The following is a 27,185-nucleotide window of genomic DNA, read 5'->3' on the forward strand; positions in this document are numbered from 1 at the left end:
CGTGAAATCATTTACTTTCCCCAATGCATTTTCTAAGAGGACTGTCTTATAATGTCTTTATTAATTTCCGAAACTCTGGCTTAAGATTCTGCTCTGATTCTAACAGGGGTATGTACTGAACATTTTGTTTAATTGGCTGTAGAAAGAAGAACTAAAGATAGTTTGATCAGACTTCTTTTAAAGTGAGGAAACACGCCATGAACAACATACGTATAATATTAAAAATATGTGAAAAAATGTCAACAATTTGTAAATAAGATACATCTTGCATAATTCTTGACTTTTTACAGGGAAATGAGAAATAACAAATGAAAAACAGATACATGAATATAAGTATGAGCAAAATACATAAAAAATGATAAATGGAGATTTTTCATTACGATTGTAAGCTAACTGCTGTTATAATTGCTAATAATATTTGGGCAACATTGAACTGGTTCAGCACGAAATACCTCTATGCTATTACAAAAGAAATAAATTGTGACCAATTGAAATTCTTCTTACACCAGCTTAATCTTTTGCAATTCACACAACACAAATGAAACCAAAAATTCCATATTCGTAAGACATTCGAATTGTGTATTGACGTAGTACACTATAATACCATAAAATCTTTAGACTGCATCGTGTAGCCTATGGTAGAAATCAAATAAAATATACATTAGCCAACAGCTTGATAAGCTTCCTTTCATTCAATACATCTTTTCATTAAATAGAACACATTTCAAGTACAATGAAACTTACATCATGTATTATCAAATTATCTAAAGGGTTTGAAAGTGGATTCGATGATAAAACAAAAAAAAAAAAAAAACAATAGTCATACACCTTCAAATAAGGAAGACACCAGACTTGAACAGAAGTACCAGATATTTTGAAATACTAAGACGACGTTATATAACTGTGTGAAGTTAAGGATGTAATTTTATGTCGACTGCATCTGGTCATCATCGTTTCACTATTAACATGGCCTAAATACAATAATTTAAAGAGGGTGATTCATTTGGCTCAAGGATTATAGATATGTATTATCACTGTCAACGGAGGACATATTGTTAATAACTTTACACAGATGGATACCACGAACAGGCAAACATGATCAACTAAATATAATACTATTCGTAAATCACAAAAAAACAGTATCAAAATTTCTTAAAAATCAGTCTGAGGTTTGATACTTGAAGGTGTTCACCTCGATACTACAATACTACTCAGAGAAAGATCTTGCGAATCACATCTATAGCAATGTTGTGATTTGTATGACGTGACAGAACTGTTGGCTTGGTCAGCTTAGTGGCTTGGTAGAATATATAACCTTTGTTAAAATTAGAAACAACAAATTTCTACTAGTATTATCTTTAGGAATAATATTCTCTCAATGCTCGAAACCCGATTATATTATCATTCAGTCTGTTTAGATTTTAGTTATATTAGACGAACAACCAAGTTTCCTAACACAGACTTTAAAAATATTCTCGTAAATTTGCGTTAAAATAATCATATGAGAGTATGCATGTCCACGTTATTTTCTTCTTTGTGGTTGCAAGAGAGACATTTTAAAAATGTATAAACGACTTTTTATTTTACTCCCCAAGCTCACAAGCTTAAGCACAACTAATACACGATTCCCATTCATACATATACTCATTTAAAGCCATTATAAACATCACATAAAACCGAATCAGTTCACTGCCTGTTAATTGTCATAAATTTGATTGATTCAAAATGGTGGAACAAACGGCAGACGTTCTTTATCTAATCAATATTTTGGTGACCTAATATGCAAGTCCTAGTATTATATTAAAACATAATCAGCAGAGAAAGGGGTTTCAATCCAATACATTCTGAGTCACATTTGGTGTAAAGGAAGACACATTACGTTACAATTGATCTCCCCTAGCTGGTATTATTTTGACTAGTATCATATAGAGTTAGTGCTTGAATTATTGTTGGGTCTTTCTTTGATCCTTCTATAAACTCATCAAATGATAACTTGTCATCTTTATTCTGAAAAATAAACATTCAAACTTGTTTTAATAAAAAGAAAGCAATACTTATACATGCAGAATTTGTAGTAAACGAGCAATATTAGCAAGGGTTGTAAACCATACATTATTTATGTTCACTTTACATATTTTGGCCATGATTCGCACGTTCATGGAAAAGTCTAGCGGCATCTCGATTTTCCGAATTCAAAAGAGTCACGTGATATTAATTGCGAATATATATACGAATATGTAAAATTTACAGCAAGTAAAATAAATTACTTGAAAGGATAGAATTGACATTTCCTTGAATGAATGACACTAACCTGATGAATGTCTAATGTAGTTAACTGGACAATTAAAAGGGAGATTTGAAGTTTCGATCATTTCATAGATTTATAGTAAATCTCTTCCTAATTTGTCGACCAACTCTATTCTTCGAAGTTCATTATGTTACTTGTTATACTTAGATTTTATATTCCTGAGAATACCAATCAAACGGATAAAAATCATTTCATCCACCCTAAAATCTTAACCATTAGGATGAATTCAAATAACCAAGGTGGAACAAACTTTTCATTTATATGCACATTCACGCATAGCCAATATATACCATTGTAAACGTGTAGGGTAATTTTGTGAATCATTTGAAGATGAAAGAGAGCAATCATTTATTACTATTTACGACTGGTAGACTTTCACAATTTAACGCATAAAGACGGAAAACATCAATACAGTTGCTGTTTTTTTTCCAATTTTCATACAATATAAAATATCCTTTTAGTTCTAACTACACCATAGGGATACTCTTCTTACCAGTTTGAATCATAAGAAAAGTATTACATAGTTTCTAACACGAGTTCGACCGACCAATATAAGACAAGGTCAGCAGGAACCTGTATATAACCAACATTAAGAAGCAGACGAAACAAAATCAATCAATTAGGCAACAATTCCATTATAAATAATGACAAAATATGACCATGTAATTCCCTGTTTGTTATCGCACATCTAATATTACTTTATTTCAATGAAAAATAATTGATGGAACTACATAGGTTACCTTGTCCATGATATCAAATATCTTATTAACTCGTTTCTCTGGGGTATTCTCTTCCTCTGGCAACTTTACCATATTTCCCTGGAACCAGAAACATGATATTTAGGCGGAAATAAGCATTTAATCGCCAATACCATAACCCACTTTTATGAGCTAATTGATTAGAGTTTGATTAGAGTATCCGAAACATCAAAGTATTTACACCTTTTCATCAGATGTTTAGCTACAACTACATGCTTCTAGACCGATTATAATAGCTAGAATTTCAACCTTGTTAGTTGAATGGCGAATGTCGAAATGAGCTAGCCCATTGAAAAGATCATCACACTCAACCAAAGAGTATACTTTAGATAACTGTAGTATTGTCTTTTTCTACTTAGATGAAATTTTGTGTTGATGTAATATTCACAACAAGCAATTAGCGTTTAAAGAAAATTTAGTTGAGCAACTCTATATAAAAAGAAAGACTGTAATCCTTCAGTCACACTTTTCAATGACAGAAGATATAACTCTTGACAAAACTTTTTGAAGGAGAAGATATTTCGCATCGTCAATTTTCGATTTATCATTTGTAATATTCCATCTGCTCTGGGTTACCAGGTTACGATTGCCGATAGCTCGCTTGTGTTACACGGACTTTTCCAAGCTAAGCAATTGTATCAGGGATATGATATCTCAACTTAGAAGTTGTCACTTAAAAAACCTGCGGTCATTACCACCAGCCTGTTGATCAATAACGTATCTATATCTCCAAAAATGAAAATCATAGTTCTATTCTTCTTTTTATTTCTCCCTTTCAAGGAAAATTAAATGAACAACTCGTTAGAACTTAGTCCATGCTCCCAGTTTTTAGACGAGTCTTGCTTGTTCGTGTCGGTTTCTGTGTTTTATTACTGTATGAGAATATATGCTGGGTGTTGTTTCCATATCGCTTCTATTTACTTTGTAACTTGTTTTAAAATGCCCATTTTACTAAACTGCTCTTGATCTTAAATTGGAATAATTTTCTTGTTCAAACAACAAAACAAAACAAAAAAGAACAAAACCAGATAATATTAAAATAAGTAAAATAAAATAAAATACATTGATTAAAAAAAGATAATAAAATAAAATAAAAAATGGAAAGACCGATTGAAGCAATAAGTATAAAAGTGTCTTAAACTGAATATTTACTGCAGGAAGTGCTCATGTGTTATGTTTAGTCCACAAGTGCATCTCTTTTTATAATGCTTACCACCATCTTATATATAGCATCAACGATGTCTAACAATTCAAGCCGTGTTATATAACCATCGCTGTCTAAGTCATACAATTTGAAAGCCCCTGAAATGACAAAAGTGAGAATAATATTGCCAACAAATTAAAAATCCCCCCCCCCAATATTACTTATCTGTTCTATTTCCAGAGCATTTTCCAGCTGAGGTAATACACTTTAGAACTAACGATTAAGAAAGCAAAACATGATTCCACGTAAACTTAGCAAAGAAAATTCAGATTATTTGTTTTTCTTTCAAACCAAAAATAGGGACCATCGTTAAATATCACGAGATCCGAACGTGACTAGCTATCGTTCTTACAAGCCTAATAGCTCGGACGTTAAACCCCAACAAACAAATACAAGCCTAATGAGGAATGATATTTTTCTTTAGCACATTCTTTAAACTTAAAAAAAATATTTTGTGGGCACTTAGGTTAGTTTGTAAATTGAAAATAGCAACGTCTGATATCGAATGTGAACAGTAAGTGTAAGCGTTTGTAAGAATCATGCAAAATGGAAACAATCAGAAACATGCATGTCAAAACCCCATCGATCTGACAGTAAAATATCACTCAAGGATGCTTTCTCTATTTAAAAAGACCATTAATTGATCTCTGCATCATTGGATTTGCTCAGACATTTTTAAATAGAATCTTAGAAAAATGAGGGTTTTTTTGACAGAGTTATCTGACCTTGAAATGTTCATTTTCAATGCATTTCAATGAAATTGTAACTGAATGGTCCAGCATGATATGGAAAATCTTGTCTGTTTTCCTTGATTCTGACTGTGCAAATACTCAAATTACACTATCAGGTTGATGGATTTTTTTCATACCATGTTTCACCTTCTGCCTGATTCTTATAGGGACTGACACTTAACTATTGACGTACTTCTTTTTAAACGCAGTCAAGTACATTTATACGTTACTGCTAAAATAAAAATGCAAATGTTCTTAGCTGTCTTTGATTTATACATGTCTGGTGATATATTTTACATTTCCATTAAAACAAAGATAAACAATCTCGGGTGGTACTTTTTATTCGTCGTTGTTTCCTGAGTTTAATACGGAGATAATAAAACATTTGTACTCATTGTTAGTTGAATAATTTAGACATCAATAGAAACGACTGACTGTTCCGAAGATATGAAACTGCAATTAGCTACATGCACTTTCTCTATTAATGAATAATTGTGAAACAAAGAAAAACACAAACGATATGAAACTGCAATTAGCCTCATGCACTTTTCTTCCAAATATATAATTGTCAAATTGGTTACCCAGATGCTTTATTTGTAAACTATATCTGCAGCAGATAAAACAATTTATCATTTATTGCTAGCAATACGTGGAATGCAAATAACTTAGGCAACTAGACACTCGTTTACTTAGGCAACTAGACACCCGTTTACTTAGGCAACCAGACACCCGTTTACTTAGGCAACTAGACAAAGAAAAACCTGTTTAAAGTATGTCACAAAGATCTGCACAACACATTAATTGCTCATTTACTTTTGTTACTTTGTATGTATTATTTTACTTTATGTTCTTTGTCGCGTTTGTCTGTTTTCCATGTCTAGTATTTGTGCCTGAATTACATACTTTTGATTTCCGCTAGAATCTTGGTTCCCTTGATTACTCCTTGACTGAATTCGAAACAGCCAAACACCGATGCTGCATTCCTTGTACATGTATTAAACGATACTGTAGTAATTGTTCCTTTGACATACTTTGATAGAACCCATCAGTGCTTCATTCGCCCCCCTATTTCGATATTTTTTAGTTACTTTTCAGTAATTCTTATAAACAATTTATTTTTTAATGTTGGGCTTCCTTAGTGCTTGGATTCATTCCTGCTGCTTGAAATTCGTCTACAACATACAGAATTTTACAATACATTTATTTGTATGATTGGCATTTTTGTATTTTGAACACAGGGCAGATTCTTTTATTATGAGGACGATTTTTTAATCTCGCTTCTTTTTTGTACTTATATTTTACGATACAAACATCAGCGATAGTTTCAGTTATATCTTTCAAAACGTACCTTCTCATAATGAATATTGGTGCCTAAATCCACCATAATCACAATGGAAATGACTGTTGTATTAAACAGATGGATGGATAATATCACTCTTTTGTATAAAAAAATACATGAAAGATAATTGTTCACGAATCAATTAGTTTTAAACAATCTAGCTACTGTACTAGATAAAGAAAGTAAACAATAAAACTTTCGATTTCATTGATAAAAGTACGGCTTTAATTTGTACTGTTTTCTTATATATGTCCTTTCTCGTTGGATCGAGACATGGTTTTTGTGCCATTTTAAGTATACACAATATAAAGTACTTACATTGTAGTTTTTCTTGTACACTTCCCCGAGATGTTACAGACAAGGCCTGGAGAAACTCTCCAAATTCTATGTAACCATCCTTAAAAAAACATTTGAACGTAATGAATTAATCAAATTTACTTGTAAAAAGCCTTCATGCTAACCTGGCCATATGTAAACTTGCGGCATGCAATAGCTGATTAGACTATGACAAATATTGGGCCACCAAAATTTTTGAGTTACAATTTTTAAGTTAATTTCGTTTGAGGTCGTTATTTTATTTAGTATGAGTTTTGTACAAAATGTAATCCATATTCACTAAAAAAGAGTACATGAAAAAAGAGCTAGGGTACATGTACTTTTATAATAAAACACGCAGATAAAAAAAAACATGATAGATAGAGAACAGACAACACAAATGTAAGAAACATTCACAAATAAAAACCCGTTAGACTGATGAAGTAAACATAAGACGCATCTCAAAGGTTCGATAAGGTTTTGTCTTATTAGAAACACAGCAATGTTTAACGGGTTCAAAAAGTATCATCAAAAAGGATCAAAAACAAACAAACAAACAAACAAAAAATAATAATCAAAAATAAGTATTGGGTTGCGAAATTTAAAGTAAACAGTAAACTATTCAAAAGAAGCTCAACAGAAAACAATAATCATTCATAGCATATTTCTAATGCAATGAAACACAGAAAAGTTATATAACAAAATGAAGGAACCTACCATGAGAGAGTACAATGGAGTAGACTAGATAGATCTTTTAAAAGATGCCTTACCGATCATACAATGCAACAAAATTAACCTTATTATGACAAAGAAACTATATTATTGTCACGGTAAGATGTAGCCATTGATTTTTTTTAATGACAGCTTCGTTTGTTGATAAAAACAACCGGCAAAAAGTTATAAGATGTCAAACATAAAAACTAAAGAAGCTTTAATTTTAAGAGTCTTAACTTAGTACAGATTTTTGAACAAATGATTGATTGAAACATCCTTTTTTCAACGTTTAAAACGACCAATTTATTTTGAGAGCATTGCGATAGTAGAAGGCGGTTGTTTTTTTGTTGTTGTCTTTTATATCGACAAGAGGTTTGATGCAACCTACAGCTATTTTAATTCTGAAAGTTGATGCATATCTTAAAAAGATTGTGATATCAGCACATCAGAATTGATTAATATCAAAACTATTGCATGATAGCAAAACAGAACAGATACATTCTAATATTTGAGATAAATATTTCAACAATATGCATTTATCTTATTGTGCTGATGATTGAGTTACATGCTACAGCGTGATTTATGAACGATACAGAAAAGAAACTCATTGATGTTTGTGTTTATCTTAGAGACAAATTGGTTCCCTTGTAGTCGCCAAATTCTGTACAGTCTTAACTACATGTCAAATGGTAAACCCGATATGAAATTACTCTATATAACATGTCATGGAACTCTCCTTACATTATTTTGTGCTAGTGGAAGAGTTATTAGCGGAACCAAGATCCGAGCAAAAATCAGAAAAAATATATTCCTAGGAAAAAGACTAGACATGGAAAACAGACACACAAACAACAAAGATCATAAAATAACCAAAATAACACGCACAAAAAAAACAAAGAAAATGAACAACTCGGACTCTACTAAAAACTGGGAACATGGATTAGATGCATCGGTAGATTAGCGTCCTCTGCTTTTATAGAAACACTCACCACTAATTATAAAAAAAACAAAGAACATTTATGAACTCAAACTTTCTAACTCACTGGAATATAGATGCTTTATACGGCAGGTGTTTCTAGAATAGCAGACAACAGTTACCCTACTGGTGCACCTGGTTCATGCTCCCAGTTTTTAGTGGAGTCCGAGTTGCTCAATTATTTTTGTTACTTTTTATGTATCATTTTAGTTACTCTATGTTCTTTGTTGTGTATGTCTGTTTTCCATGTCTGGTCTTTGTCCCTGGATTACATTCTTTTGATTACCGCTAGAACCCTGGTTCCCTTGATTACTCTTTTATATCTATACTTTGTGTCAATATTCTTGTCATGTTAAATTACTATCAAAAGTTACTTTTATAAATACAGGTATGTATAGGCAGAGTGGACAGAGAGTGTTACAACCATTGGTTTGTTGCTTGCATTCCATCAATTGTTCTTATACATCGTTTTATCGACATGGCCATTAATGTGGAGTAACCACAAGTGCCAAGATAAAAGTATTTTTTAAGTCATAAAGTTAAATAGCAAATGTAGTCTAATTGATATAGAGAGTCAAAAGTCAACAGACTGCAGAATCGTGTTCAATAAAAGATAATTAGAAACTACTGGTGAATTCGCATCAATCAAAAGCAGATTCCCTGCCAAATTCCAGTCTGACATTCCAGGTTAATTTAGCACTCTATTGTATACATACAGTTTGAATTATCTGGTCTTATTCTTACCTTGTTCTCGTCAAATACATTGAAAACGAATGTGGCAAATTTACTGGGATCACCAAATGGAAAGAACTGCTTGTATATTTTCGTAAAACCCTGAAATAGAAACAAATCAAATTCTGGTTATCTAAAGTATTTGTATAATGTTGTCTAAGAGACAAGGTTGAGGAAATTTAGTATATTAAAATACGAGGTAAGCATGTGCACTGAACGAAGTTTAGAAATTAATAGAATATCAACCATTCTTTCAAGAATGTTAGTATCGGTAATTTAATAAGAAACGCATAAGCGACTCTTCAAATTATTTACACTGAAAATTTGATAAAAATGATATCAAACGCACCAGTAACTATGTGCTTTCTGAAACATTTCTTTAGAAGTAAACATTATACTATGAACGGTTTATAAACACTAAAAAATAAGCTGCGAAATTATCTAATGTTTATACATGTACTGTGCTATCTTGTGGTTAAGTTCTGTAGCAACAATCTGGTTGTGGATATAGAACGAAACAAAAGGAATAGCTTTCTCTTACATATTGTTTTGGTAAACAAATTTGACCAAAACCTAAACAAAATGGTATATTTTAGTAAGGATATTTACAACAAATTGGTTACACTCATATTACTAAACTACTGTAAAAAAGGTGAGTATGATATAGCAAATTTAAAAAGTTTATTAACCAAAACAAAAACTACGGTTAATAACCCAGTATTAAAAATTCGGATCGGAAGAGTAGAAACAGTTCTGTCTTTAAGGTTAAAACAAATGTGGCAGGACGGCCTACCTGCGTTGTAGTAGGTAGTGAGATTTAAATAGCCAGTGAATTGACTTGGCTAAAGGATAAATTCTTTAGCCGAATCGGTTTGCTACTGGCTTGTCACCGAGCGGTCTAGGATTCGATCCTCGATGGCGGAGTATAATTTTGGAGTCAAATCATGCTCTCCCGTTACACAAGTACTAACTTTAAAAAAAAATAGCCGATGAAGTAAAATTTGTTCTTTTCACTTATAGTTTTCTACATTTCATTCAGGAAATAACACATGGCACGCAATGTCAATTTTTGATAGTTTTTTACTAACGCCACTAAGTTATCAGTATTTTGCCGATCGGGAACAGCATTGCGATCAGGTGACTTTCGTTTCTATGGAAGAGCGTCGTTAAGGTCAAATGGTAAAAAGCGAGCCTAAGATATATACCGACTGCGTCGGGAAAAAGTAATAACACAGTAATACCGCGTAAACCATACAAAGTGCGCGAACCGATTACATTATCTGCAGTGTTCGACAAAGATAGGCTTTTGACTTAAAAACAAACCCACAATAAACGATATTCCTAAGCTGAAATACCAATACCATATATCAAATATTTAGATTGAGATATACTTCTTTGTATATGCATTATAAGTGTTTGTGTAAACCCTATATCGCATTCCCAATATCGCGCATCTAGACCTATATCGCATACCCAATATCACACCTCTAGACATATATCTCATACCCTATATTGTACCCTATCACGGACTACACTACAGTTGAAATATTTAATATAATAAACATGACATGTCAAAAACTTTATCATATGTGTTATCAACCCTCGATCTATGGGGCCGGTGATCCTTGGGGTGATATAGGAGTCCCGGGTTGATATCGCATTTGATTCAGATTTTGACATGCAATATTCAGTATTTATCATATGCACATACAAATGCATTTCTATAAGGCAATGTAAACTGGCTTATTACCTTATTCATTCCACGTTCCACATAGTAATGGTCTTAGGCTGAACAAGAATTATTTTATCTGTATATATGTACTAGAGGAATACTGGACCAAGAAGCATATTGTTACAAATTGGCATTTTGGTATTCTATGAGTCATTCAACAAAAAAAAATCAAAAGGTTTAAAGGCTTTTAACACTAATTAATACACATGTCATAACAAAATGATAAACATCTAACAAATATAACGGTTGTCCATGCACCGAAGTCATACAAGGAGGCAATAATACTCCTGACGATCACGAACGCATAAATATTGCAAAAAAATGTTTCATTTTTGTATTTCTGAGTATATGAGATTTCTGATTACAATATAAACATATTTTTTGGATAACGCCCAGTCTAAACTCTTTTTTGATCAGTACGGTTACTACAACCGAATAAAATACATTGCATTTGACATTTAATATCATTGTTCAAAACTTATGTACACGAAATACAGAATGATCAAATTTGATTGCTTAATTGATCGAATCCATCAGACTTCTATACTAATATGCAAAAATATACAGCTTAATCAATTTCCCGTCTCTTTTGCAACAGTTTAGTCATGATTATCAAACATTTACATAACGTTCATCATTTAGAGTTGGCATAATGGAAACCAGGCACAGTTAGACTTGCTAAATAGTCGCATTGTATTACACCAGAATGATAGATACAGATGCGTTCGTTATTTCTGTTACACATTTTGTTTTTTTAGCATCTGGATGAAAATATGGTATTCGGATTAACCAAATACATGTTGCTTATCAAGTAATGTTTGTCGATAAAAACAGGTGAAATGGTATTAATTAGCATGTATTTTAGCCTCAAATACCTCAATATAAGAGGGAGATTTTTAAAAATTTTTAGATGCTCATGCTTTATTTTATACTTTGTTTATTGATATATTGTAGTGAATTCATTTGAAAAAATTATATCATAGCCTATCATAGAGGACGCACTGTCCAGCACCGAGAAGTTTCACCGAGTGCAATACAAATGAACCCTCAATAAGACAGTATTTTTTAAATGTCAGAAAAAAAATGTTTGTTCTTTACAATTCATAGTTTTCTTAATCTTCATATGTTTTATACAAAATAATGCAACATCTTATGAATTGAGAGTAAGCTTCTATTTCTGAATTATGTTGTAGTGTTCGATCATATTAGTCATGTCATTGTATTTAAAAAGTAATCTTTTTCCTCATCTAACAAAATACATAAAAACTACATTTGTTGATCAACTATTTTATAATGACATACCACTAGATATTGAAAACAACTTGTGACAAACAGACGGTATGACGGTTGGATGTACATACCAACCAAAATGTGCCATCAAGCTGATAAACTACCCACTATCTAAAAGCATCCTTTAATTTGTCAGAGTTGTGCTTTATTTTTTCCTATTAAAATTACCCTTTGTAATTTTGTATCAATATTTTAAGAATGGATATTGTTTTACAATATGACAACGTGTTGATTGTAATAGTTAACAGGTAAAAACAAACTATCAGGGCTACTTGCATACTAGTATATGTCAATAAAATATGAAATATGCAATAACTTTTCCAATAAATCTTTATGCAAGTTATCAATAATTAATTAAGCAATTTATTATGACTTCAGATTGGATATGATAGTCAAAATAACATTTACTAAAAAAAGTTTAATCAAAATGTAATAACAGATAAAGACACAAGGGAAGAAGGAAGCTAATACGAATGCATGTGTTTGCAATGGAAATTTTGCATGTCCACATCTAGAACCTTAATCGTCATGTTATTTCTATGGACAGCAAATTGTAGCCCATTTTATAAAATAGTAATTATAGTACAAACGGTAAGGCTACTGGATATGTATCGCTATGACGCCATTAAGACGTCACATTGAGTAGAAGCGATTTAAGTGGTGTAATCATATAAAAAAATAGGTTAAAATTCCCAAAAAACCACTCGGTTTATGATGAGGAAAACCGGCAGAGAAAAATTGCGTTATTAGTAAAATTATATACAAAACACACAATGAATAACAATGTGCTATAAATCGTGCGTTTTACACATCTGTACTGTCAAAACTTCATGAGGCTGAGTTTGAAAAATACTGCTACATACAGCATTGCAAAATTGAAAAAAGAGGTATGTTTAAATATGTAACGAATGGATGTGGTGAATATGTCAAAGAGATAACCACCCAACCGGGATGAAAAACGTCAGCCCAAGGCTACCCATGGGTCTTCAATGAACGACGAGGAAACCCTCACACCACAGGGCAAGCTGCATCTTCCCCAAAAACAACATTGTACACAGGTATAGCAAATTAGCATACATATGGGATTTATAAGAACGAATACACAAAGAATGCTGTATTTATAGCGGTCATCCGTATGTAAAAGAAAAGATTAATTAAAATTGAGGTTGATATTTACAAACTAAAGCAAATTGAAGTTGTATATTTACAAATTAAAACAACTGTGAACAAAATGACATACCGGTAACCGAACAAAATGACATACCGGTAACCGAATAATAAATGACTTACCTCTAACGTCAGTTTACCGTCAGGGCAGTCTTTCATAAATCCTTTGTACCTACAAAAACAATCCATCAATATGGCACAATGGCACTGTGGCAAAGTACTACTACCAGCAAATATATCTTTCAAAAATACCAAAGGTTATCTTAAATTCGATGGAAACTCAACTAAAAATTGGTTCATTTCATAACATCAAAACAGCTCGATTTTTTTCGATGTTCCGGTAATTTTGCGACGATGTTTTTTTTGCACCGGGGTAAATTTTGAAAATGTATTTTTCTTTTGTTAAAAAAATAAATAAAAATGAATAAATAAAAGACAGTAACCCCAAAAATAAATGTAAATGTCTTATTTAATATAGTGAATTAAATGAAACATTGTTATAGCTCATTAATGCGTGTGTGTGTATCTGTGTGTGTGCATTAATGTGGTGATTACGGAGACATTTTGTTATTCCTTTCATCTTTTATTCATGCTAGTTTCTTAAATATAGCTGCCGAATTCCCTGCTTAGTACTATATTCTAATTCTACAATTCATGCTACACATTAGATATACAAGTAACTTCAGATAAGCTCTGTTTCTTGATGTAAGAAGCCATCATTAATGCAAAAATTAGTTGTGTATAAACTGTAGCTTTACCTTTATAACTATAATTACATAATGCCAATAGCATTCAATCTCGTTCTCTGTAATGGGAATTTTATTAACAGAAATCAGCTGTCATGTTTCATTCAACAGATAGTTTTCCTTAAACAGCGACTTGTTTAACTTATAAAAAAAAACAAGTGGTTTCCATGAAATTGGATATTTTTACTGTACATCATATTCCTCGAATTATAAATGCCAAAGGAGTTGGACTTATACTTCGACTGCCATTCTGCGTCTAACAAAAGACTACTTGGGGTATTTGTGGAATCTTTCAATTTGATTTAATTTTTCTTGTTTAGATTTTGGATTGAAATTGATGAGAACTATTCCTACAATTCTTGATTATCTACCTATCGTCGATTATGTGATCAAAGAGAAAACAGCACTGGATTGTTTTTTTTATACTGAAATTATTTTTTGGGGCAAATGAATGTGAAAAGAAGTTCATAATTTTTAAAACCGAATATTCGATTCAAATATCCAAGCATAGTGCTTTCACAAATATTTTGAGCATCACGATAAAAAAAAACAATCTAAGATTTTCGAGCCTTTGCCTTCCAAAATTGAGTAATTTTCCTTCATGTGTGTCTTAGACAATATAATAAATTACATAAAAAATGGTACATGTATGCAATATCAATGATTTTTTATTTCAATAGAATGAGCCCCTAACTTACCTTTCCGACCCCACCCTAAACCTAGTAAAGCTGACTAAGTATGTGACTAAGCAGATGTAAAAAAAAGTTCAGAAATAACGTAATAGCTAATATCATTCTGCGCAGGTGATTGTTACGTCTCCACATACAATCAATGATTTTACTGAATACCTACCATTGCTGAATTTCGTCTTCGGAAACTGAAAAAAAGCAGAACGAGTAAAATAAATGAAACAGTTGATACATGTAATTCAGTGAAATATGTCCGACCAAATTCTTTAAGACTGAAGGTTTGGATAAGGTAAGTATTTGGATTATACAGGTTCAAAGCACATTTAAACTTACATACATTGCATTAAAAGCAATGTTTGGTTTAGACAGGTTGTCTGATTATTCAGGGTTTGGTTTAAACAGGTCTACTTATCCAAGGTTTGCTTCAGAAGGTTTTCAGACTATTTAGTTTTGGTTTAGACGGGTTGTCTGAATATTCAGGGTTTGGTTCAGAATGGTTACACTGAACATTGTTAAGAAAAGGAAAATGTAACGTTACAAAATGGATCATATGACCTTTTGTTGATGGTTAATTGTCATGTAAAGTTTTGTCCTGCTTCAAAATGAATTTTGTGTAAATACATGTGTAAAGAACAGTGAAAAAACAACTATTGGAACATACAGGAATTCTTGAAGCCATTAAGCCTACAAACTTGCAACTCACACAAAGGAATTTTTTCACTTTTTTAATTAACTCAATTTCACTAAAACGTTCAAATAAAAGAATTTTTGAAAATGCATTTGAGCAGAATTAAACAATTATGTAGTAACAGGAAAGGGGAGTTATGAGCATGCTTACATGCATGAAAGAAAACAAACTATTTGTAACTGAATAAACAAGAGATATTTTGTGAATGTTTAATGTAATTGACTGATAATAAAGTGATAAATTTGGGATGGTTGCACGGTCTAACTTCCCACGAATTCGATCCTATTTAACTGGTAGTTTAGTTAATAATTGTGACTATCGCTGAAGAGGTTTAAAAATGGACAATACAGTAATGTTAGAGTATGACGAACGTCATGCTACGTTTATAAAAATCGAATTCTATTTTCTACAACATTGCAAAATCAAGCTATTCAGTGCACCAACCCTTTTCTCGAAACTTAACAATACCATAATACCTATATTTACATCGATTGATTTAGGGGAGAGGAGTTTCCTTGAAGGGGCCCCTTTTATTTTAAACTATTGTGAATTTCATGTCATTTTATTTTGGTAAAGAGAAATCCCCTTTCAAGTAATTCTAGATCTGCATATGATATTTATTCAAAACTTGAAATGATATAAAACACAGTTTTTTTACAATAATCATGTGACTAATACTACAACTGAAATGTAAAGTTATCTGATGTCACGAAGAATGGGCAAATAAGCCAAACAAATCAGTAACATGGATGTTGACTATGAGTAGACATTTTTAAGGTAATTGGAAACTACCACATGTGGAACAAAATATTTTGAATATTTGAGAAGAAATCAATGGAGAAATACAATCTGTCAATAATTATGACTGGTGATAATCATGACTACGCCATCATTTGATGGAGGAAAACTTGGCACGGGTTTTTAGATTGATCATCTCTAACGACTGATGTTAATTGATAGTATCCTACTAATTAGTGTGATAATCTAGAGGGAATGTTGGTCTATAGCTTGCTGTCCTGTAAGCGTATTCCGGAGATACAGCCGATCAACAAAGGACGAAGGACATCAAAATATGATTGGAGATAACAGATAAACCGAGGGTAAAGGTTCAATCTAAATGCAGAGTTTTAAGACTTGTATACCATTGTATATAATGAATGTGGGAAAGTTCGACATCAAAGGGGAACTACATTCAACATAATAAACGGCTTCGCCTACGACGTAATATTTATATAATTTAATAACATAACATAATAATGGGATTGATGTTTTATACATGTTGACGCTCACTTTTTGTGTTTACGCTGCGACAAGTCGCTTGCATTTTGCATTATGATAAACACACGTTAACACTCTGTTACTGATAAATGCGATCTGACCAAACAAATGTCCATTTAGTAACATGTGTGTTGCAAATGACAGTGCCTTAATTTGGTTATTTCTTTTAATACAGTAATTATAAATAGAGTAAAGGCAAACTATATCTAAATTAAATAGCAGCATGTGTGCCACACAAATCATGAGTTTAATAACATGCGGACTAATTATCATCTTTAAATGCTTATATTTGCATAATACTACTTTTGCATTAATCTTCCATGCAATCTTGTAACTAAAGCTAGCAGCTGCAGACAAGTAAAACAAATACATGATTTTATGCTAAAGCCTTCAAATGTTTCTCAATAACACCATTAAACTATCCGTTTGTTTTAACCAGAATATTCACATAGGTTTGTTGAAGTTTTCATTCAGAAGGAGTGCTATATATAAATCGGCGAGCAATGCATGAAAAAAGCAGCACTAGAGAAAGAACAAGGATGTTATTGAACTTTACAGTAAATATACGCTTACTAATACACAGTTAGTTCTTCTATAACTATCACTAGAGAAGACTTGCTTTCATTTTTGACGACGTAATTATTTCTAGCATTTCGAATATCATTCATCACACATAATTATGATAAACTTTTGAAAAAATATCTTTCAATGCATTTAGCATGATATGGTAACCACTCATGTTTCTGGTCAGAGGGAGTCGATAGAAGATCAATATCCCTGCTTTCAACCAAGATGCATCCGAGTGATTATTAGAAATGCAGTCGTTATGAACAATAAAACAGATAAATCATGATTGATAGCACATAGCTGGTATATACATTATACTAATCATAAACATAGTTCTGGGTTATTGATTGCTTAATGTGGACAGCTCTCTCTCCCTCTCTCGACAATATCACGGTATTCGATAAATCGATTATTCAATATTACGACAAACATTATTTGTGGCAATCGTATAGAAACGGTAAATGGTTAAGTTGCATCGGATCTTTCAAAAATAATTATGCACAATATTAGTAACATACAATGGAAAAATGTAGGATGCTCAAGGGCTCCTGGTCGGAAAATATTTATAAATTATCATTCATAATATCACTTCAACTACATCACAGAAAATCAAAAATTAATCGTTTTGACATACCAATATAATTAAAATTAGTATGATGTATGTCTAAGGATTCATTACTACAGCAACCATAAAAGTATTTGCGTACTTAATTATATACTTACAATATGTTTTCTTTTTAAGATCGCTAACTTCTTCCGGTTTTAATTTACTATTCTTTTTTCCCATTTCTAAATCCCCTTAAACACACACGCTTGTTCATTCTCTCATTATTGTTTGTATTGAACATCCATGATGTATATCAAAAATATAATAATACACACAGTCCTACTCTCATCAAATACTCCAGCTATACAGCAACGGTTACATCAGAGGGATTCCGAATATTGTTGATGATGCTGATTAGTTCATCCGTCATAGATAGTCAACATAGAAATGGCGCCAATTGTAGTTCATTGATAACAGACGTGAAGTAATTATGTCGTTTTACTGATGTTTGCTTCTAAAATTATGTATCCAGAAAAACCTGAAATCGATATTACACAATCTTCAAAAGAAAACTTCTATAAAATCGGAAAAGTATGCTTAAGTTTAGAGCAGACGCGAGTTGCTTTCAAGGGTTTCGGCGGCACGTAAGTTCCCATGTCTAAACATCCATTCTATCCGAACAAAATCATAAATAAGATTATTATCACATTATTGCAATTGTTCCATAGAGAACTACAATGGTGTATTGGAACTTCCAACTCATGCAATATATATTCATAGCGCCGACAAGGGAAGAAGTAATAGATCATGCTATGGTTGTAGTTACGTATATATGATCCCAAAAGGCTCCTAGAGGTGAATCTCCTTGAATAATTCATGTCCAATTTTTTGGAAGACTAGTCTTAAAATTTGATATTTATGCTGGTTGTTCGATACAGATGTTGGTAAATTATGTAATATGTGATACACATATTTAATTTTTGTTATTAATTCAAGTTGTTTTATGGGTCTTTACGACGAAATGTTTAGTCGTTCATCCCTATATATGTCTTCTTAAGAAATGATTCAGGTCGAATATCCATTAGTTTCTATTGTATTTCAGTGTCGTTTACAGAGTTATCTTCCTTAATTTTGAATCATACAACCCGTTCCATATAATTTTAATTTCCTAAGAACAAGAGTTTTGTAAAATGACACGTCTTGGTTTCTGTTTACTATAACCATTTTAAACAAAATATTAAAAATAAAAAATATGTAGGCTTTCAACACATGAATCACATTTTGCATGCTTCTTACCTAGAGTGCTAATTAAAACATATACAACCAAATACAGAAACCAAACATGTATATAAAATACACAAAAATAACTGACAAACAATAGAGATCTAAACAAGCCAAGTTAAATACATATTGATTTAAAAAGCAATGAAGGAAACCACAAAAGAAAGAAAAAAGCCTGGTCAGAACGACAAGTAATGCACTGCATTTGAATTTACAGTATGTACATATGTATATCATATTCTGAAGATTATATTCAGTACCTGGGTGTAAAGGGACAAATATTAACAAAGACGAAGGAAGACTCAAACACAGTCAACAAGGTTTAAAACCCAATGAAACTACCCAGGAACTGAAATCGAAGATCAACCCGTACTTTACAAACAAATGAGACCTTTATCAAGTGCACTGGAAAGGTAAAATTTTGATTTTGGTCTCAGACGTAATACATTTAAAATCGCTTCCACAGAATTAATAGATTTGTAAAATTAGACTATATTTTCACCAACTTGTAAAAGGTCATAGAACTTTAAACATGTTTGTGAGGTGGTGGTACGATTTTCCGCATCGATAAATCTAGAAAAAAAAATTTTCATATAATAGTTGAAAAACTTTCGTATTGTCATTCTTTAAGGACCTCCTTGCGTAAGTGATACAGTACTTATAGCTGGCAGTTTGTTCACCATAAAAATAGTAGATATTTATACACGTGTGTTATAGGTTAATGGAGGGAGCTTTAGACGGTGAACAATTTAACGTATCAAAATGTTTGAAAAAGAAACATTTAAAATAAAATCTTAAGTGCTTTTAAATTCTTGAAGCATATTTTAAATTTTTGAAGAATAAATGTGAAAAAAAAAATAAACATCACAACTAATCTGTATTGAATATTCTTCTTACTGTTGCAAGTGTGTAAGTTTCTTACTTAATACAGATTTGATATCCTTTGATCAATATAAAAATGTGATTTTAGGTTCGTATCCGTGGATGTAATTTACAATCAATCGATCATGATGCAAATGGTTTCTGGCTTTAGTACTTGTTTTCTTGTTATTTATAATGAAAATGTACATAAATTTGGAGGTGGGATAGGGTTGACATTTCCTGCATTAGCAAATCGCAGGAGCCTATTATATTGTCCGAGGCTTTGCACCAAATGAACGTGACATAGTCTCATAAAATTGAAGAAATCTATTTCGTCAGATGTATTTACCAATTTACCCAGAAATACTTCAGATAAGTCAGATTCATCACGCTCGTACAGGTTGATAAACAAACACGACGGAAAATGTTCAATAATAAGGTCCCAAAAAGAGTCTTGTAATGGTTTGGTCGCAGAGCAGCTACAGCAGGCATGAACATATATATCTGTAAATAATCTCTTGCACAGAATACAGAAACCGGTAATATTTGGAGTATCAGTTCAGAGTTTTGTAACAATACTGTGTTTCTGCATGTTTCCAAAACGGTGCTACAAAATGTAATTCGACGCTGTTGATGACATTTGGAAACCGAAGAGCGTCTCCATCAACACTAGTGCGGGATTTCCAGTTAGTCTTTTGCACATGCCAAACTGAGTTATTCACGATTGATTCCCATTCACGTTTAGTAGGAAAATGGCCAGTAAATAAAAATTCTTTTAGGTACCCATGGAGCTCATAATACAATAAAACTTAAAAAATGTCAGGAAATGAAACCAAAATGAGTGCGTTCCTTATCAACGAGGAATGAAAGGAGACGAATAAAGGATATCTGCTTTGTTAGGCAGTTGTCATCTAACGATACAAGTTTATGTAAAAATATGAATTTCCTTTTTTTGAATGGAAGCAGTTATCGGGTAGAGTCGTAACAGACTTTCGCACATGTCCGATCTAGTTCTTGTTTTAAGTATTTGTTTTGCAGTAAAATGTTGAAAACGTTCAAGCATTGTTTTTTAGGTTAGTCCATACTTCACATCCGTATTGGGTAGATGGTAACACTATAGCTTTATACAAACGTACAAGAACATTCGTTTTAATGAACTTGGAATGAAGTTTATTCAACGCAAAGAATATATTACGACCTTTTCTACAGGCATTCGTAGTGCGTTCTAAGGATTTAAGTAGCACTCCAGCTAAGAATCATGCAAAATGTGATTCATGGTTAAAAAGCCTACATATTTTTATTTTTGATATTTTGTTTAAATTGCCATAGTAAACAGAAATTAACATTCAGTTTTTCATATAACCCATTTTCTTAGGAGATAAAAGTTATATAGAATGCACTGTAGATTTCAAAATTAAGGGAGATAACTCTGTAAATGACACCCAAATACAATAGAATCTATTGGATTTTCAATGTTGATTATCCCCTAAGAGCAGGCAGATTTGAATGAATAATTGCACATTTCATAGTATAGACCCATAAAACAACTTAATTACAAAAATAAAAATATGTAGCCTTTTTTGGGGTGTATCACATTTTTCAGATTTTGCATGATTCTTACAAAGACAGTTACTTAAGTCTATAGTTCATTTGCACACCTAGGTAAATATAGTAATCTTGTATTGGAACTACTTCATGTCTTATCTTGCATGGATAAAATAGTTTATTGTTACGAAAGTTAGTGGTGAACTGTAGAACTGCTGATTTTTTAGCATTGAAGTGAAATCTCCATTTATGTGCATAGTGCGAGCACACATCAAGCATTTTCTGTAACCCCAAAGGAGACAGGCTAATACAGGAAATATCGTCAACTAGTGCGGGGCAACAACTAACTATATGATAAACACCCGTGCTATTATTAAAAGTTTTTAAGTTAGTTAGCATTTCACTAATAAAAACTAAGTAAAGCAAACCTGATAACATACCTCCTTGTCTTACCCTTTGTGACACAGAAAAGAAATATGAACAAACTAATTAGCAACAACAGCGCTATACGTATCAGTATACATATCATTAATTATACACCACAACTTATCTGTTATACCTAAGTTATACAGTTTGTACATTAACTCCATCCTCCGTACTGAATCAAATCCCTGGTTACTACCTAAGAATACTATAAAAACTTTGTTATTAGACATTTCAATATTGTGGTATATAGTTTCATGTAGATTAAAGCAAGCTGTCATACAGCCCAGACACTGTTGAAATCCTTGCTGTTGGGGTTTGGGAATGTTTCATATGAAACATAGGAGGTAATACGTGATCTTAGTACACTCTCAAATAGCAGATAGAAGACTAATAGCTCTATAACGAGTAGTTTTACGTTTTGTTCCACCTTTATATATGGGAACTATGAGACCGCACTTCCACTTTCTCGGGATACGACCTTCATATACAATACGATTAAATAGCGTAGTTATGAATTTCACCAGTTTTTTACCACCATATTTTATATGTTTGTTCTGAACACGATCATGACCAGGAGATTTTTTTAGCTTCAAGTCTAGTATTGCTTTAAAAACTATATCTTTGGTAATCAGTCAACCAGGTAGATTTTCTACTTCGGCACTGCACGTTAGTAAAATTTCATCATACATATTGTCTATGTCAGTTTTAAAATTTGTATCAAATAAATCATGATCTTTTTCAGTGTAAATGTTTTCGAAGTATGAGGCAAAGCATTTGTTACAGTATCAGGAGTATTACACACTTTGTTATTATATATAATTTCTGGGTAAACACTAGATCTTTTTATCGGAAAAAGTTTAAGCGACTTCCAGAACATTCGAATGTCTTATTCCACATATCTATTTAAATCGTGATAACATTGTTTTTTAAAGTTTTCACATGCAGCTTTTTGGATATTTCTAAAATTGTATTTAGCCTTTTTATAGTTTTTGTAGCTGTCAAACTGACATCCCGCGGTCTTCCCTCGGACATTCATATTCTACGGAGTCTGCGCTCCTCTTAGTGCGCTTCTGTAACGTCATTAGTCCAATATGGTTTCGTTTTTGGGTACAGCACACTCTGACGCATCGAGGACGACGGATACAAATCCCTCACATCCAGAGTCAATAGCAATAACCCCACTTTCTATATCCACGGATAAAGCGTTTAAGGACTCCACTAAACATTTTTGATAATGATCAATTTGAGCGCCTGTCATACGGTGCCATGATGGAAGTTTATAAGTAGGTGAGGATTAGAGTTTAATCAATAGATACACATATTGGTAAATGATCGGAAGTACTGCTTACCTCCCCTTCAGCAAGGATCTCATAAGTCCTCATCTGTCTACATACAACATCATCAAACAGAATATAGATTTTTTTGTTACAAAAGTATAGTTTGGACCTTTGTAATGTATTTCGTTACCAACCTATCGTAAATTATTTCTGTTTGCAAATTTTAATAATTGATTTGATTTGAGTGCATAAGACACCAACCTATCTTTTGAAAATAGACTAACATTAAGATCACCTGCAATCAAAACATTCCCTTGATTTCTATAGTATGAGTATAACATATCTAAGGAATTTAACACAGTATTATACTCGTCCAAGCTAGAGGGAATGTAAACACCAAATATATACAATGAACTGAATAATTGATTTTTCAACTCTATTCCTACAATTCTTTCGGAGGGTGTGTCATGAATTTCATTTACAGAGAATTGTAGAGAACGTTTGTATATTGCTATACCCACTTTTCAATGGTATGCTTTATAATCAGGTGGCAATTGATCTGATTTTGCAATACAAGAATACCCATTCTCTAAACTATGCAAAAATATTCCTTTTATTTTATTTTTAGACAGTATGCACAAACCACATTTTGTCAAATTAATAAGTGCGCTAAGACAAACTGTTGAAGACATGATACCCCTTACATTCTATGATACAGTTTTAAGACTGTTCATAAATGATGGAAAAGATAGTGACATAAAAATAAAAGCAAGATTGACATGTCAGTGTCGTTATAAATTTACAATAAAAACAACACAACCTGCAATTTCCTGTCTCCATGTGTCTTAGCTTTTACTTGTAAATCACTGCGAAAATCGTAATGGATACAATGAAATTCATAGAACAAAAATAATTAAGATAATATCAAACCCTGCCAATTTAAAATCATTTTTGCTACCCTAGATTTAACATTGTCTTCTTTGTCAATGTTGCCTACCCTGTATACCACCTTCATGATTTGTGCCTCATGGACCAGAGGAATGAATGACGAATGATCCTGAGGGCAAATTAAAAAAACACTTTAAACATTACGTGCTACCACTTTATAAATTTATTTTAGTTTATTGTGTACCCACTGTTTAATTATCTTATAATACTGCATTGCTATTAAAAAAATCAAATATTGAATAAAAAAACTTAGTCTTAACTCTTTAGAAGAAAAACATTTGCTACGCTCCAAATTAAGTGTTAAAAATGATCATGTACTTATCATCTATTTTCAGATGTATATAAGTGTAGTCAACCCCTTTTGTGAAAAAAATTCTTTAAAATCTATGGCCCATCCTTCAATCAGTCCCCCAACTACCCAGTAATATGAGTTAAAACTCTTTGAAAACCTTACACTGATGCAATTACCTTTATTTACATGAATTTTTATTTTGTGTTAATTTAATTCCTTTTTTTAATTATTTTATTCTAATTTACTTTACAAATTTTATTTTTAGTACAAATTTGAAAACCAAATTGTAACTTTTTAAATCACTTTTTTACTTTTCCCCTTTGAAGTTGAATAAATAAAAGTATTTTTCTGCATTGAAAGAAAAGGGAAATAGCAACTTTTTGCATTTTATGCACTATTTTATTTAAGGATTAACCAGTCTGTTGAATGAAAATATTTCTGTCGCTCTTATATGATAAACCATTAATTTATCACCTGTTTTGTGTCATAAAATATTAACCATAACTCAATATTGATAATTCCCTTAAAACCTATTTAACTTACCTATACTACTTGTACCTGTCTAGGTGAACTAGTAAAATTTACCTGAGATACCACTTATATATTAGAAGTTATAGAGGTAAACTTCTAAGAGTTGTGACAGGTATTGGAGGTATACATGGCATTTATCAGACTATGCTGCAAGCTGTACTGTAGCTTTACGAATTTGCTGAAGCCATAAGGTCAATTACTTCCCTCTCGCCTATATATTTTATTATAATGCCAATGCTGTAGGATTAATCCTTGAAAGAGTAATCAAGGGAACCAAGGTTATAGCGGTAATCAAAAGAGTGTAATCCAGGGACAAAGACCAGACATGGAAAACAGACATACACAACAAAGAACATAAAGTAACTAAAATCATACATACAAAGTAACAAAAGTAAATGAGCAACTCGGACTCCACTAAAAACAAACTGGGAGCATGGACCAGGTGCACCGGTAGGGTAAGCGTCCTCTGCTTTTCTAGAAACATATTTGCAATATTAATATGAATTGTATTTTTGTACCACTGGGTCGATGCCACTGCAAACCTAGGTGTCAAACATATCTGACCAGATTTATATCATACATTATTCATTCCTTGCATTGCACTTGGTGCATCGTCTTGGAGCTGAATTTGGTTTTAGGCTATTTTGATATTTTTGGCTTTGAGTACTTCGATTGTATACAATTTATTTTTAGATTTAGATCTTCCTATGTTCACTCTTTGAAACACTTGTACAATATACAGCATGTTGCAATATTTTTAAGAGTGGTAGTTTTGTATTTTCAACCAAATGTTGGTCAGAAATCTTAATTCCTCTACCCTCAACCTCATAAATTAGAATTTCATTGTACGGTACCACTCTTTAATTTTCATATTGCATTCTTGTCATTTCTGTATAATAAAATAGCACCTGCGTATGGAGTTTTCATATCACAACTCATACGTTATGCCAGACCTTGCCGTATCTACGCAGACTTTTTTTATCGACCTAGACTTCTTACAATTAGGCTTCTGGAACAGGTTAATGTTGCTACAACATTTAAGACGTTTTATGGTCGTCATCATGATATCGTTACGGTGTATGCATCTGCTCCATGAAAACTGATTTGTTCAACGTGTCATATATAGTGTTTCTGTCCTCTTTTATTAACCCCGGACTTGACTTTTTATTAGCAACTCGCCGGGTGTTTCTTGAAAAGCAGAGGACGCTTACCCTACCGGTGCACCTGGTCCATGCTCATATTTTTAGTGGAGTCCGAGTTGTTCTTTTACTTTTGTTATTTTGTATGTGTTACTTTAGTTACTTTATGTTCTTTGTTGTGTTTGTCTGTTTTCCATGTCTTGTCTTTGTCCCTGGATTAAATTGTTTTGATTTCCGCTAGAATCTTGATTCCCTTGATTATCCTTTCAAAATATCCATTGCTCATGATGGTTAATGTTCCACTGCCAAATTGCTTGCCATTGTACCATCTGAGATCACCTCTATGTAAGCAATTGATATTTCAGGTTTTCATAATTCTGCCTGTTGGTCTGTACGGTTATACCACTGTAAGTCATTTGGACCTCTGTAGATTCCAGGTCACAGCTGTACTGAGAACTGATGATTTGTTCGAGGGACTTTTTTTAAATATCTTCAATTAAACTTGATTCCACAATGGGTAGTTGATGTCTGTAGATAGTATTAAATAGAGCAAGTTGAAATTCATTTTGTGACTGTAACCAAAACACTGAAAGTCATATTTTCGTATTTCTTTGATTTTTTTTATGTTAACATCACCTTTATTTTATACCACAAAATTTTAATTTAAACTTATGTTTAAAGTTGCACCTTTCAACAAGGATGAAATATCTTCCTCGGTTTTTTTCTAACGTGTTTGTATTCGATTTCATATAGTCAATGATTTCTTGTATTAAAATGATGTCTTTTTGGGAAACAAGGTTCAATCGGGAATTATTCAAACTAACAATATCGTCATAGATATGGCGATTACTTAAGGTAGTAGACCTGGGGTACCCCCAAAATTTTTCCATCATTTAATTTTCTTTAAATTTGTACAGGATATTACACTAACTGGGGTAATTTTCGGCTATTGGCTTATATAAAAACCTCTATTTTGCAAAAAATATTCATCATCCAATTTTCGTACAAAACTGATATTATATGGACTATTCATATGCTAATCAATAAACAAATTTTCAGAAAAGTTCACCTTGTAGCTTTTATTAATGTTTTAATGATAATAGG

General features: G+C 32.2%; 1 protein-coding gene across 1 annotated transcript; it reads right to left on the reverse strand.

The window, feature by feature from the left end:
• Positions 1-158: 158 nt before the first annotated feature.
• LOC148611400 (neuronal calcium sensor 1-like) lies at positions 159-18,151 on the reverse strand. Its single transcript, XM_088591915.1, has 8 exons — positions 17,958-18,151; positions 14,865-14,889; positions 13,390-13,438; positions 9,090-9,179; positions 6,659-6,737; positions 4,280-4,368; positions 3,049-3,126; positions 159-2,007 (listed from the first exon to the last, which is right to left on the reverse strand). The coding sequence occupies exons 1-8, from the start codon at positions 18,019-18,021 to the stop codon at positions 1,897-1,899; spliced, it is 585 nt and encodes a 194-aa protein (XP_088448041.1). The 5' UTR covers positions 18,022-18,151; the 3' UTR covers positions 159-1,896.
• Between the last annotated feature and the right edge of the window lie 9,034 nt (positions 18,152-27,185).

This window comes from Perna viridis, chromosome 7 (assembly GCF_037379345.1).
Source record: "Perna viridis isolate PV_CMFRI_1.1 ecotype Kerala chromosome 7, ASM3737934v1, whole genome shotgun sequence".
NCBI classification, from domain to species: Eukaryota; Metazoa; Mollusca; class Bivalvia; order Mytilida; family Mytilidae; genus Perna; species Perna viridis.